Source organism: Heptranchias perlo, chromosome 4 (genome assembly GCF_035084215.1).
Source record: "Heptranchias perlo isolate sHepPer1 chromosome 4, sHepPer1.hap1, whole genome shotgun sequence".
In the NCBI taxonomy this organism is placed as follows: Eukaryota; Metazoa; Chordata; class Chondrichthyes; order Hexanchiformes; family Hexanchidae; genus Heptranchias; species Heptranchias perlo.
In genome coordinates this window covers 98,777,102-98,790,265 of record NC_090328.1, presented here as the reverse complement: position 1 = coordinate 98,790,265, position 13,164 = coordinate 98,777,102, and the positions used below count along the sequence as shown (strand labels likewise).

Below are 13,164 nucleotides of genomic sequence, written 5' to 3'. Positions count from 1 at the left end.
CTCTAGATATAAAGGCCAGCATTCCATTAGCCTTATTGATTATTTTCTGCACCTGTTCATGACACTTCAATGATCTATGTACCTGAACCCCTAAGTTCCTTTGGACATACACTGTTTTTAACTTTTTACCATTTAGAAAGTACCCTGTTCTATCCTTTTTTGATCCAAAGTGGATGACCTCACATTTGTCTACATTGAATTCCATTTGCCACAGTTTTGCCCATTCACCTAATCTATCAATATCCCTTTGTAATTTTATGTTTTCATCTACACTGCTTACAACGTCACCAATCTTTGTGTCATCAGCAAACTTAGATATGAGACTTTCTATGCCTTCATCTAAGTTGTTAATAAATATTGTGAATAATTGAGGCCCCAAGACAGATCCCTGCGGGACTCCACTAGTCACATCCTGCCAATGTGAGTACCTTCACATTATCCCTACTCTCTGTCGCCTTTTGCTCAGCCAACTTCCTAACCAAGACCGTACTTTTCCCTCGATTCTGTGGGCTTCTATCTTAGCTAACAGTCTCTTATGTGGGACTTTATCAAATGGGATAACTCTTTCAAAGATGGGCTGAATAGCTTCCTTCTGGGATGTAAAATGTTATGTTTCTGTGACTCGTGTCTGAATCCGGCGTCAATGTCATGAGGCCGGAGAGCGTAAGTCAGGTGAACGCGGTGATGGTCCTCGGTAGTCAAGTAAGTAGATTTCGGAGGAGGGGGAAGGGGAAAGGTAGCCCGGGGCAAGAGAGGTCCTAAATTTCCTTGTGGGGCCTGGAGGCGTCCTCCTTCTGGCCCATTAGGAAACCTTCAAAAAATAAAGTTTTCGGCTCTCTTCTGGGCCAGCTGCTCCTTGGTGCCCGCTGTTCCTGGCGAGGCCAGCACCAGGTGCTGAATGCTTTAATGCAGGTTAAAATGTCGTCAGGGTCTGAATTACATCATCAGACCCCCGACTTTTGCATGTCAGTGAGGCCCTTGCCTGCCTGGGACGAGGGCCTCTCATGCCGCCCAAATCATGCCTCTTTAAATGGTGCCCCGGGGCGTGTGTGCAGCATGGATCTAGTGCGTAGGACCCTGCTCCAATTTTAAACCCTCACCCCTCGCACGTCCCTTTCTCACTGGGCACGGGGAATGGGGTTTAAATTGGCCATACTCTATAAAGTAACAGCTATCGTGTTAGCAGCTAGGGAGATACGACCTTTATGCATCACTAACGTTAGTTAAAAATTAAATCGGCCATCACTGTGTCACCTACAAGGCATTGAAGGTAAACCTAATGTAAAAGTGTCAGACAATCGACACAGGGGTTTTCAAAGCATTTTGAAATGAAGTGTTGTGATCCACGTACTATTTTAAATGCATAAATAAATTGTGCCAAAGAAAATAACTTTTACAAATAATCATGTAGAAGTACATAGAATCTACGGCACAGAAACTGACCATTCAACCCACCTGGTCTATGCTGATCTTTCTTCTACACACGAGCCTCCTCCCACTCTAATTGCCTCTTCCTATCTTGCCCCATTCTCTTCTTTAGCAGAGGGTCCATTTTATGGGTTGCTTCAAGTCCCTAAAACATTAGTGTATGCAGTTTTTACCCATATAATGGCAAAGCAGGAACCCAGTGTTCTGCGCAAGATTTGTGCGCTTTAGTTTGTAAAGTTTGGTTTTGACTGGTAAAAGCCATTTCCTGTTCTACAAAGTTAGCTCACCTCATTGTGTGTTTTATTGATAGCTCTATCCCAGTTTATTAGGAAAAACCGATAACTGCAGTGCTGTTTGGAAGCTGAAGGTTGTAAAAGTTATTGTCTTTTTTGTTAGCCTTATGGAGCTGTGCCAAAAATGGAAACAAAATTTGCACTCAGTCATTAACTTCACTCATTATCCCCCATCTCAGCCATCTGAAATCTGTTTAAAACACAGCACAGAGGAGAGTTGTTCAATCACTTGTAATCCCAGCAAGCGAGTGCCAGGTGGAAGTAACAATTGCTGAAAATGACATGAATGACTGATCATGTCATCCAAGAGGTACAAAACAGTAGCAGCCCTATCATCTGTCATTAGCCTTTCTATGAGAAATAAACTGGACAGTCTGAAAGCTCAATCAAACAGTACTGGAGTAAGACGTTGGCTAATCATTCTCTTCCTTCCCGTAGTTTAATCTGAGATTCCAGACAGCAGGATACAATTAGCACCTATTAATCGGAAACACAAAAATCAAGCCCCTTAATTTCCTCTGCATCGTGTAGTGTGTTGCTGTGATCAAATGTCCTTCATCAGACAAACAGTTGAGACGAGTGGGAGACAGTTTGAAGGACCCCTGATAGTGTAGTTGCAGCATAAGACCAAAGATGTAGTTGTCCCATGCCATCTTCCTGCCTGTGTCAAACTTGACAGGACGCCTGTATGTGTCCGTGCCCTCAGGACAAAAACAGTCTTTATCACCACATGACTTATTTTAGGCTGCATATAGTGACACCACTATACCCAGCCAGCATGGGGATGATTGGGTAATTCTCCCATCAATCACGCCTGGAGACTGCACTGCTGTGAGTGATTGGGATTGATTTTACACACACAATTTGTATTATGTAACTATCCTCCACTCTCTACATTTTTCTGGAGAAATAACCCTGCTTTTATGGCTGCATATAGTGACACCTCCATTCCCGACCAGAATGGAAATGATTGGGTAATTCCCCCTTTTAAATAGACTCTATTATAGTGCTCTATTATATACACTGTGCTATAGTGCGCTATTTAAACAGACTCTGTTTGCTGTAAAATGCACTGTTTGCTGTGAGTCCTGCCCTGGCTCCAACTCATTGGCTGACACATTGGTGTCAATAGACACACTGCTTATTTTCTGGTTCAAATCCCACTCCAGGGACCTGAGCACGTAACCCAGGCTGACATTCCAGTGCAGTACTGAGGGAGCACTGCACTGTCAGAGGTGCCATCTTTCAGATGAGACTTTAAACCGAGGCCCTGTCTGCCCTCTCAGATGGACGTAAAAGATCCCATGGCACTATTCGAAAAAGAGCAGAGGAGTTCTACCCAGTGCCCTGGCCAACATTTATCCCTCAACAAAAAAACAGATTATCTGATTATTATTTCATTGCTGTTTGTGGGAGCTTGCTGTGTGCAATTTTGGCTGTTGCGTTTCCCAACATTACAACAGTGACTACACCTAAACAAAAAAGTACTTCATTGGCTGTAAAGTACTTTGGGACGTCCTGAGGTCGTGAAAGGTGCTAAATAAATGCAAGTCTGTCTTTCTTTAATATTCTTCCAGATTTATTTAATGGTAAACATTTGTATGAAAACATGAATGGACATCATTGCTACCCTTTTTTTTTGTTGGGGTAAGAAATGTCCCCATTACTTAGCTCGGTTGGTAGCCCTCATGTCTCTGAGACAGAGGTTGCAGGTTCTGAGTTCCACTCCAGAGACTTGATCTAGATTGACAGGCCAGTGCAGTACTGAAGGAACGCTGTTGTCGGACGTGCTGTATTTCAGATGAGACGTTAAACTGAGGCCCTCTTTGTCCCCTTGAGTGGACGTAAAGATCCCATTGCACTATTTTGAAGAAAAGTAGGGAATTATCCCTCAACCGACATCACTTAAAATCAGATAATGTGGCTGTTGTTTGTGGAATCTTGCTGTGCGCAAATTGGCTGCCACCTTTCCTGCATTATAACAGTAACTACATGTCAAAAGTATTTAATTAGCTGTAAAGTGCTTTGGGACGTCCTGAGGTCATGATGGGTACTATATAAATGCAAGTTCATTCGTTCTTTTTACTGTAATAAAGGCAGGTGTTGCAGGGTAAATTTTACTGATTCGTGCTCCCACCGAAGAGCTTTGGGAATTTGGGCACGGACCACTGTGGAGCTTTGAATCCATAATGGCGGATCACAATAATATCCCTGACCAAATTCCCACCATGTGCTCCCAGTGATTGTTTGTAATATTTGCACTTATAATATGTGATCTGATCAGAGAGTGTTCTGCTATACATGATGCTGAAATAGGGTTGCCAGCTCTGGTAGGATGTATTCCGTCCAGGACATTTCATCACATGTCCTCCCGCTTCCAAATGCCCAACACATCAATCATCATGGTGCACTGCCTTCCCCCACTAATTGGGAAGGAACCACTCTCGTTACCTGATTGGATAATTCTTGACTATCAATCAAACAGCCTTTTTTTCCATTTCCAATATTTTTTTTAATGCCCCGATGATTTTTCTCCTGAGTTCGCAGCAAAAGATTATTTTTTAATTCCTGGAGACTCCCAGACAATCTGGGAAGGGTTGGCAATCCTATGCTGAAAGTAAAGTTAAATTGTACTGTGAAATGTGTTTAATTATAATCTTATTTTTCAGAAATGCTGGCCAAGAAAAGCTTTTGTGCTGTTTTGGAAATGGTTCTAGAAACTGCATTGGTATTGAACTGAACAACATGATATTGAAGGTATTCAAATTATATAAAACAGCAGTAAATGAGAGGGACTAACACTAAGGAGCCTTCATGCATTTCATATACCTGTTATCTGCTGTCAGAAGAATCCACGATACTCAGCAAACTGCTGAGTCTCACTAGTTCTAAATGTTTCTTAAAAGTTTCTTGCGTGTTTGTTAGATCGGTTGGTAGCGCTCTTGCCGCTGAGTTAGCGGAATCCGGGTCGAGTCCCACTCTGGGAGTTGAGCATGCAATCTAGGCTGTCACTCCAGTGCAGTCGTGAGGGAGTTCTTCATTGTTCACGATTCAGTCTCTCCGACGAGACCTTAAACTGGGATCCTCTTTGTCTATTCCTATGGATGTTAAAGATCCCAGGAAGAGGAGCAGGGAGTTTACCTGGTGTCTGGCTAGCATTTCATTCTCAACCAGTACCACTCAAAAAAAAAAATCAGGATATTCATCTGAATGTTGCCTGTGGGATCTTGCTGTGCACAAAATGTCTGCTGTGTGTTTGCTTGCATAACAGAAGTCACTGCACATGAAAATAATTTGAGACATTTTGGAGCAATGTAACGAACACAAGTATTTGGTTAATTTTTTTTTTCTTAGAAGCACCGAGGTTTGCCAAAAATACAGTGTTCACATTTACCATTTCAGTGAAGTGAAAACCGAAATCATTCATTTAAATATACATAATGGTGAAATTCCTCCCAGGTGACCTGACGAAGGAGGAAGCCTCCGAAAGCTTGTGATTTTCAAATAAAACTGTTGGACTATAACCTGGTGTTGTAAGACTCCTTACATTAAAAATGGTGGAATTGCCTTTTAATCCATGGTTAAGGATTCTTTCAAGATTCCTTGTAATGTAAAAAGTTATCAGCAAACCTCAACAAAAGATTCCTTTTAAAGTTTTTATTTATACAATTCCCCACCACTTAAAACGTCCACATTTAAAACGGGCAGTCGCTTATATCGGCCAAAAGTCAATAACCCTTATCCATTTGCTTTTATGTCAATTTCAAAGTTGCCGGTAATAGCGTCTTAAGTGCTCCGTTTATTTCTGGCAGAAACAGCTATGTTTACTCACTAGTTCGCACCTCGTTAAGGTGCACTGAATGTAATAAAAGAGGCTTATTGAGGCAGACTTCACTTCCATTTCTTCTACAATTTAAATCGCAAGCTCAGCTACCCTGAACACTGCTCCAATTTTCTCTCATGTTCTCTCCTATTCTTTTCAATCTTTGCCGTCTTCACCGAGCTTTCTCGAGTAGCAAAAAACCCAAGAGTGATAGTAAAGACTGAGGAAGCTAACCTTCTCTTGAAAAACAGCACTGATATTTTAACTCTCTCTCTGGCAGTCTTCAATAAAGTATATTCTTTTCAAAAAAGTACTTTTTATTTTAACCCCATTGAAATTATGGCTGATATAATTTTAAATTAATGATGGGCAAAGCCACTGAGATTTTCACAGTGAAAATGGGTGTAATTACAGCCAACTAGAAAATACAAATTCTGCTCAGCAGCCTCTCAAGGCCAACTAACTGGAATTAAAATTATTTTTAATTTTATTAACGCTGCCACATTATTGCGTATCGCAGGCAAATTGTGTTCACACGAACATGCCCTGTATAAGAGATGAGGATTCCTTTGACTCCTTGTTTGTCCCCTGATGTCTTTCATGCCTCTAACCGAATGTCCCCTCTCTACACCCCCGTCTGTCGTTCCCTTGCCTGATCACTCTGCACGATCTCTTTCTTTGTTTGATACTCTTTTGGGTCTCTGTCCTCTATGTCTGTGGATCTCTTCTCCTGTGGTGTGTTCTCTCTCTCTCTCTCTTCACCCCTCCCTCTGCAATCTCTTCAGCCCATTTGTCTCTCCTAGATGCCTTACCCCTACTTCTTGCCTCTCTCATGCCATCCAATGTGATTCTCTACTTGTTGTTTCTTTCTTTGTTCTCATCTCAGTCTTTGCTGATCGATCTCTTCTCGTCATTATCTGCCCTGATCTCTTGAACCCATCTCTCCCCTTCGGTTGCTGTCCCAAATTTCTTCTACTATTTCTTTTTTTTGTACTCGTCTCACTGCTTGTCTCTCTTTGGCCAATGTCTGCCTCAGAACTGAAAATAATGAGGATGTTAATACAAATCTTACCTGGGTGAAATGTAAATGGTCAGTGTGGCAGGAGAAAGTCTCATAATCAGGAGTTGGGAGGCCAGAACGGCCACGGCAGTGGGCCGTAAGGCCGGGAAAAGTAAAGGGTCCAAGAGTTAAGAGACCAGGCTTCGGATGAGGGTAGGGGCACTGCAACTGAGGTAGTGGGTGGACAATTTTAAATGGCTGAGACAGAGTCAGGGGAACTGAGAGTTTGGGGTCATTTATTTTACACTACATATCTACTGAAACCAGGATATTGGAGCAAATGCTACAAAACACAAGGATGTGTTTCAAAACACATACACCACACAGTGCATTGCACTCTGTTTCTCCTTCAACATAAAGGTCAAAGTCTTATTGAAAGCGAACTGCCCGTCTCAAAGGTATTTTTGCAACATCATGTTGAGAAAACACATATTTCACTATGAAGATAAAACTATCAACACGGTCGATTAAATGAATAATAAAATTGATACATACAACAGTAAGGTCCCTTCACCTGTACCAGTAACAGCAGGATTTGATGAAGATACACAAATTCAATTCACAAAGAACTTGGACCCATCCAACAAAAGAACATTTAGATCAAGCGGTGACAATAGCAATTTACTTTGGAGCGGATAAAGGAATTAGGCTTGCAGTATCTAAGTTAAGCCCAGATCAGAGGGAAACGTAATGATGTTCCAAGCAACTAATGATGACTGCTGTCGTTTCAAATTCAAATGGCCAGCAACTATTATTTAATGTAAACAAGGCCAGTTCGACATACATTCTATTTTTGTCACAACGCCTTTAGATTGTTCATCATTTGAGGATTTAGGTAAGACTGCTGCAGAAGAATTTGGATTATAATTTTTCTTGCAAGATTTTGTGAAGTTATAAGCAGACAATGAACATTGCATACCTGCCCTACCCTAATGCATTACCTTCGTCCATGTTAGAGCCTAAATTGATTCTGTCACTCTGTCCTTTGGAAACCCTCTGAAGTCCTCGAGTGTTTCTGCAAACATCCCAATTTTCTGTAGTCTCTTCCTGGTATCAGTTAAGATTTTCCTGACATGCTGCCAGGGTCTAGTATTGCAAGGGATTGTGTCCATATGATGACCAAGCTATTCACATGCTGATTCAGGGACTCTTGAGATTTGGGGAATTGGTATTGGTCCTGTAGAATTATATAGAAAGTACAACACAGAAATAGGCCATTCAGCCCAAGCAGTCCACGTTGGTGTTTATCCCCCATAGGAGCAGTAGTCCCAATCCCACGTGTCTGCCCTGTCCCCATATCTCTTTATCTTCCTTTCCTTCAACCACCAATCTCAACTGTTCTCAAATGTTGACATGATCTCTATGTCAATCACTAACACTGGTAGTGCATTCCACAGCCTCACAACCCTCTGTGTAACCCTCCTGCTCTCTGTCCTAAATCTTTTACATTTAATCTTGTATCATTCTAGAACCCCTCAATCCCTGGAAATATTGAGGTAAATTTTGGTCTTCACCGCTTGGGCGGATCTGGCGGAGCGGATTGCCAGCCCATTGTAGAAGTCGCCTGATTTTCATTTCCGTTGACAATTTACCCCATTCTGTATATACCTACCTTGTCCCATCCTTGCATAATTTTATACACTTCTTATCAAATCACCCCATAATCACGCCTGTTCTAGCAAAAAAACGCCAGCTTTTCAAGAGTGAGTGCACCTTCTTAATAACTCCACAATTGACGTGACCCCTGCTCAGTCAGGTCTTGGCTTCCCACCCTTTCAATGGAAGATGCCATTCTCACTACACTAAAGCCATTGCTGTTACTCTGTGGTAAGTTGCAGAGTTAATTAGCCTAATTTCAAGTTTAGTTAACTGGTTAAACCATTTATTGAAACATGTTTCATTTGATGGTTTAACTTGCACGTTTTCATGTGAGACTGCGGGAATACCTTGCCGATGGTTCACTGGTAACTGCGGTTGGTTTGACAGTCGTGCTGCTCAAAATAACCCTTCTGGTTGTGGACAAGAGGATTCTAGCTCCAACCTTCCTTCTTGAAGGTCCTATGTTCTTGGAGCAGTCACTCCTCACCCATTGTGTTGCGAATATAAAATACGGAGCTTCAATCAAATGGTTGTCAGTGCAACAAGAAGGAATAGATTTTGGCCCAGTGACAGAGAGCTGAGTTCATATTAGATGGTACCAATTTTAGCCTAGAGTGCTTTGGCAATTTTGGCTTTAAAAAAAAATTATGAGTAAAAAAACAAAAGTTTAAATCTTTTAGCATTTATCGGCTGGCTGGTGTTAGCAATTGGTGTTTTCTGAAGCTGGCACTAAAATGTGATGTTTTGTTATCACCCCCTGCTCCCTCCCTTCCACCCCCTGCCATAGTACAGAAAAACAGCACAGTATTAGAAACCATTGAGAGACCACAGTCAAGGCTAGCCCTTATGAAATTAAAACTTAACTTACAACCTTTCACTGGTTTGGAATTTTTTTTTCAGATGAGGGCTTGTGGATAATTTCCTTATCCTGCAGTGTTACATCAAAACTGCAGCACAGAAACAGGCCATTCAACCCAATTAATCTATATTGGTGTTTATACTCTACACAAATGTCCTCCCACTCTAATTACCTCTTCCCACCCTGCGCCTGTATCACTCTATTCTCTTCTCCCTTATGTATGTATCAAGCCTCCCCTTAAATGCTACAGTGCTTTAACCACTCCATGTGGCAGAGAGTTCCACATTCTCACCACTCTATGTAAAGAAATTCTTCCTAAATTCTTTTTGATCTGTTAGTGGCTAACTTATATTTATGCCCCCTTGTTCAGGACTCACCCACAAGTGGAAATTGTTTCTCCACATCCACCCTATCGAACCCCTTCATAACTTTAAAGACCTCTATCCGGTCTCCTCTCATTATTTTTTACAGAGAAAAGAGCCCCAGCCTGCTCAATCTTTCCTGATAGTTGCATCCTCTCAATTCTGGTAGCATCCTTATAAATCTTTTTTGTACTTTCTCCAATGTCTCTATATCCTTTTTATAATCTGGAGACCAGAACTGTGCATAGTACTCCAAGTGTGGTCTAACCAAGGCTCTGTATAAATTCTACATTACCTCCCTGCCTTTGTACTCTATTCCTCTAGAAATGAACCCTAGTACTTTGCTTACTCTTTATGGCTTCATCGAATTGAGTTGCTACTTTTAGCGATTTATGTATCTGTATTCCCAGATACATTCTCCACTATCCCATTTTAGTTTCTTACCTTCCACTGAATGTGGCCTCCTTAGTCCTTTTACCAAAGTGAATCAATAATAAATTAAAAAATCAATTTAATACAGACAGTCGTAAAGAAAGTTGACAAAAGACCATCAGGCCCATTAATGTCACTCTATCCTTTAGGCAGTGCAACTTCGAGTACTACCTCCCCAGTCACCAATCTTCAGAGAAAGGCAAGAAATGTACGATGGTCAATTTGAAGAAGAATTCTGGGAAATCCCTCCCTAATTCCCTAGGGCAATCGAGCAAGCTCCAGGAGACCACGGTTACCCATGATACATCACTAGACTATCCTGCACTCTTTTTTGAGGAGGCAACGTCCAAAGCTGGTGGTGAAAGCCCCTTGATACTTAATTGGTTCCATTTAAATATATCTGGTCAACTGTGACTTACACCAAACTTTATATAAAGTTATACCTTTCTTGAGAACTCAATTGTATATTAATCCTCAAACACTGATGTAAAAGGCACTGGCTGCGCATTTGTTTTCTGCATTATACTATATTTGCAACCTTGTCGTTTTATATCGTTTGTATCTTGCTGAAGGCAGCTTTACATCTGCAGTATCACTGTGTGCGAGTTCAATTAAAATTGACATTTTAGCATACTATTAAAATATTTATTTAAAGAATAAATTTGGTTTGTTAATCATCAGACATGTGCTGAAGGAAAGGAAGCAGCTGGTACTTATTAGGGGAGGGAAGTTGGGGTGGGGGGGTGGGAAAGTACTGAATGGATTGCCCTCGGGATCGGTGCTGGGGCCTTAATGTTCCTAATCTACATTAACGACCTGGATTCAGAAATCCAATGCTAACTGGTCAAACTAATAGATGAGACTAAAGTTTATGGGGGAGGGGGATAGAGCGAGGGTAGCAGTTTGAAATGGAGGAAATAGCAAGAGACCCACAAAAGGAGTTTGATAAAATCTGTCAATGGGCAATTGAGTGGCAGATGAAATTCAACGAAGAGTAGTGCAAGGTGCTGTATGTTGGAAGAAAACGTTTAATTACAACGTCCATTACGGATGGTATAGAAATAATTAAAGGTGAAGTGGGACGGAATCTGGAGTGATGAGTAGAACTGTCAAACCATTATGGAGCAGCAATAAGCAAAGTGAACAGAATGCCCAATTATATTGCTAGATCAGCTGAGTGTAAGTCAGACAATGTCATTTTAAAACTGCACAGTGCTCTGATTAGCCTGCACCTCAAGTGCTGTGTTCACTTTTGGTTAGCAAAAGATTATTGGAGATGGTGCAGAGAAGAGCCAAGACTCTGATCCCTGGTGTCAAAGGACTGAGACACAAAGAAGGACGGGAGAAGCTGCTGCTCTTTAACCTTGAAAGGAGGCAACTTCAAGGGGACCTTATAGAAGTACACAAGATATTAAATGGCATTGGCAAGGGCACTTCAAGGATCCAGAGGGCAACAACCCTCTTACAAAAGAAGTACTTCCTGACATCTAATCTAACTTTGTGCCCTTGTATTTTATAACCATACTCTCATGAATTCTGAAAACATATCTACTCCACCTAGTCCTTATTGATTTTAAAGGGTGACCAGCTACTCCAAACTGAATAACCTAAGTCTAACCCTATCCTTATAATGAAGCAAGGCTGGGTAAATTGAAACCATTGAAAGGAAAATTGAAGATAAATGTCAGGAAGAGCTTTTTCTGAACACTGATCAAACTTGGATTGGTCTTATGGGAGGAAGTAGTGGAGGTGAAAACCTTAGACTCCTTCAAGGAGATATTTAGATGACATGAAATGGGGGGATGGAAATGATTCTTTATTTTGAATGGATGAACTAAGATGGAACGAATGACCTCCCTCATCTGCATCTATCTTGAGTGTAGTGGTCAGACTATACCTTGAGTTATTGGGCTTGGTTTTGGTCACTGGGCATTTTTAGTCAACAGGAGAAACATTTTTAGATCCAAAGCATCCTCCACACAGTTAATTACCTTAAACTACACCTACCATCGTTCTGCCCACTCGCTTAACCTCTAAGTCCCTTTGCAGTTATTTTCTCTGCTTCACATTTGATATTTGTGAGATTAAAAGAGCAATTAATTTTTGTTTTTATTTTGTTTTTATGTAACTTTAATGTACCTTTGACACTGGAAGGATACTGTAGATTTATTTTTAGGTAGTCATTTTGTGCATTCCTAAATCAGTGTCCCTGACAATGGGTCATATACAGAGGTTAACCAAATGGTGAGCATATTGTATCAGGGAAAGGGAATCATACTCTTATCTAAGTGGGAACGTGAAGTTACAGTTCACTCATGGCTCAATGGTAGAACTCATGACTCTGAGTCAAAAAGGCATGGCTTCAAGCCCCACTCCAGAGACTTGAGCACATAATCGAGGCTGACGCTTCAGTGAAGTATTGAGGGAGTGCTGCACTCTCGGAGGTGCTGTCTTTCAGATAAGACATTAAACCAAGGCCCCATCTACCCTCTCAGATGGACGTAAAAGATCCACTGGCACTATTTGAAGAAGAGCAGGGGAGTTCTGGCCAATATTATCCCTCAACCAACATCACTAAAACGGATTATGTGGTTATTTTCTCATTGCTGTTTGGGGGACCTTGGCTGTGCAAATTGGCTGCCGTGTTTCCTACATTACAACAGTGACTAAACTTCTAAAGTACTTCAATGGCTGTAAAGCATTTTGGGACATCCTGAGGTCATGAAAGGCGCTTTATACATGCCAGTTCTTTCTTTCTTTTAGATGGTTATTGAAGTTTGGAACTTTCTAGAAATAAAGCTATCATTAAAAGGAAAATCATGTTGAATTCATGATATGCACGCAACGTTTGACTTCACTAACCCAGTGCTTTCATTGTCTTTTTTTTATCATAGAGTCATAGAGTTATACAGCACGGATAGAGGCCCTTCGGCCCATCGTGTCCGCGCCGGCCATCAAGCCCTGTCTACTCTAATCCCATATTCCAGCATTTGGTCCGTAGCCTTGTATGCTATGGCATTTCAAGTGCTCATCCAAATGCTTCTTGAATGTTGTGAGGGTTCCTGCCTCCACAACCCTTTCAGGCAGTGAGTTCCAGACTCCAACCACCCTCTGGGTGAAAAAGTTCTTTCTCAAATCCCCTCTAAACCTCCCGCCTTTTACCTTGAATCTATGTCCCCTTGTTATAGAACCCTCAACGAAGGGAAAAAGCTCCTTAGTATCCATCCTATCTGTTCCCCTCATAATTTTGTACACCTCAATCATGTCCCCCCTCAGCCTCCTCTGCTCCAAGGAAAACAAACCCAATC

The 13,164-nt window shown here is 41.4% G+C and overlaps 1 protein-coding gene across 11 annotated transcripts in view; it reads left to right on the top strand.

Annotated features, from left to right (window-relative positions):
• LOC137321142 (putative cytochrome P450 120) overlaps positions 1 to 13,164 on the top strand; it is a 122,356-nt gene that overhangs the window by 93,120 nt on the left and 16,072 nt on the right. For 8 of the 11 annotated variants that reach the window (XR_010962720.1, XR_010962721.1, XM_067983381.1 and 5 more), the window contains one exon: positions 4,391 to 4,478. The exons of the other annotated variants lie outside the window; for them this stretch is intronic. Coding sequence is in view for 6 of the 8 variants with exons in the window: in XM_067983381.1 (XP_067839482.1) it covers positions 4,391 to 4,478 (88 nt within the window). In the remaining 2 variants the exon portion in view is untranslated. The remainder of the gene's footprint in view (positions 1 to 4,390; positions 4,479 to 13,164) is intronic. 11 annotated transcript variants of the gene reach the window in all.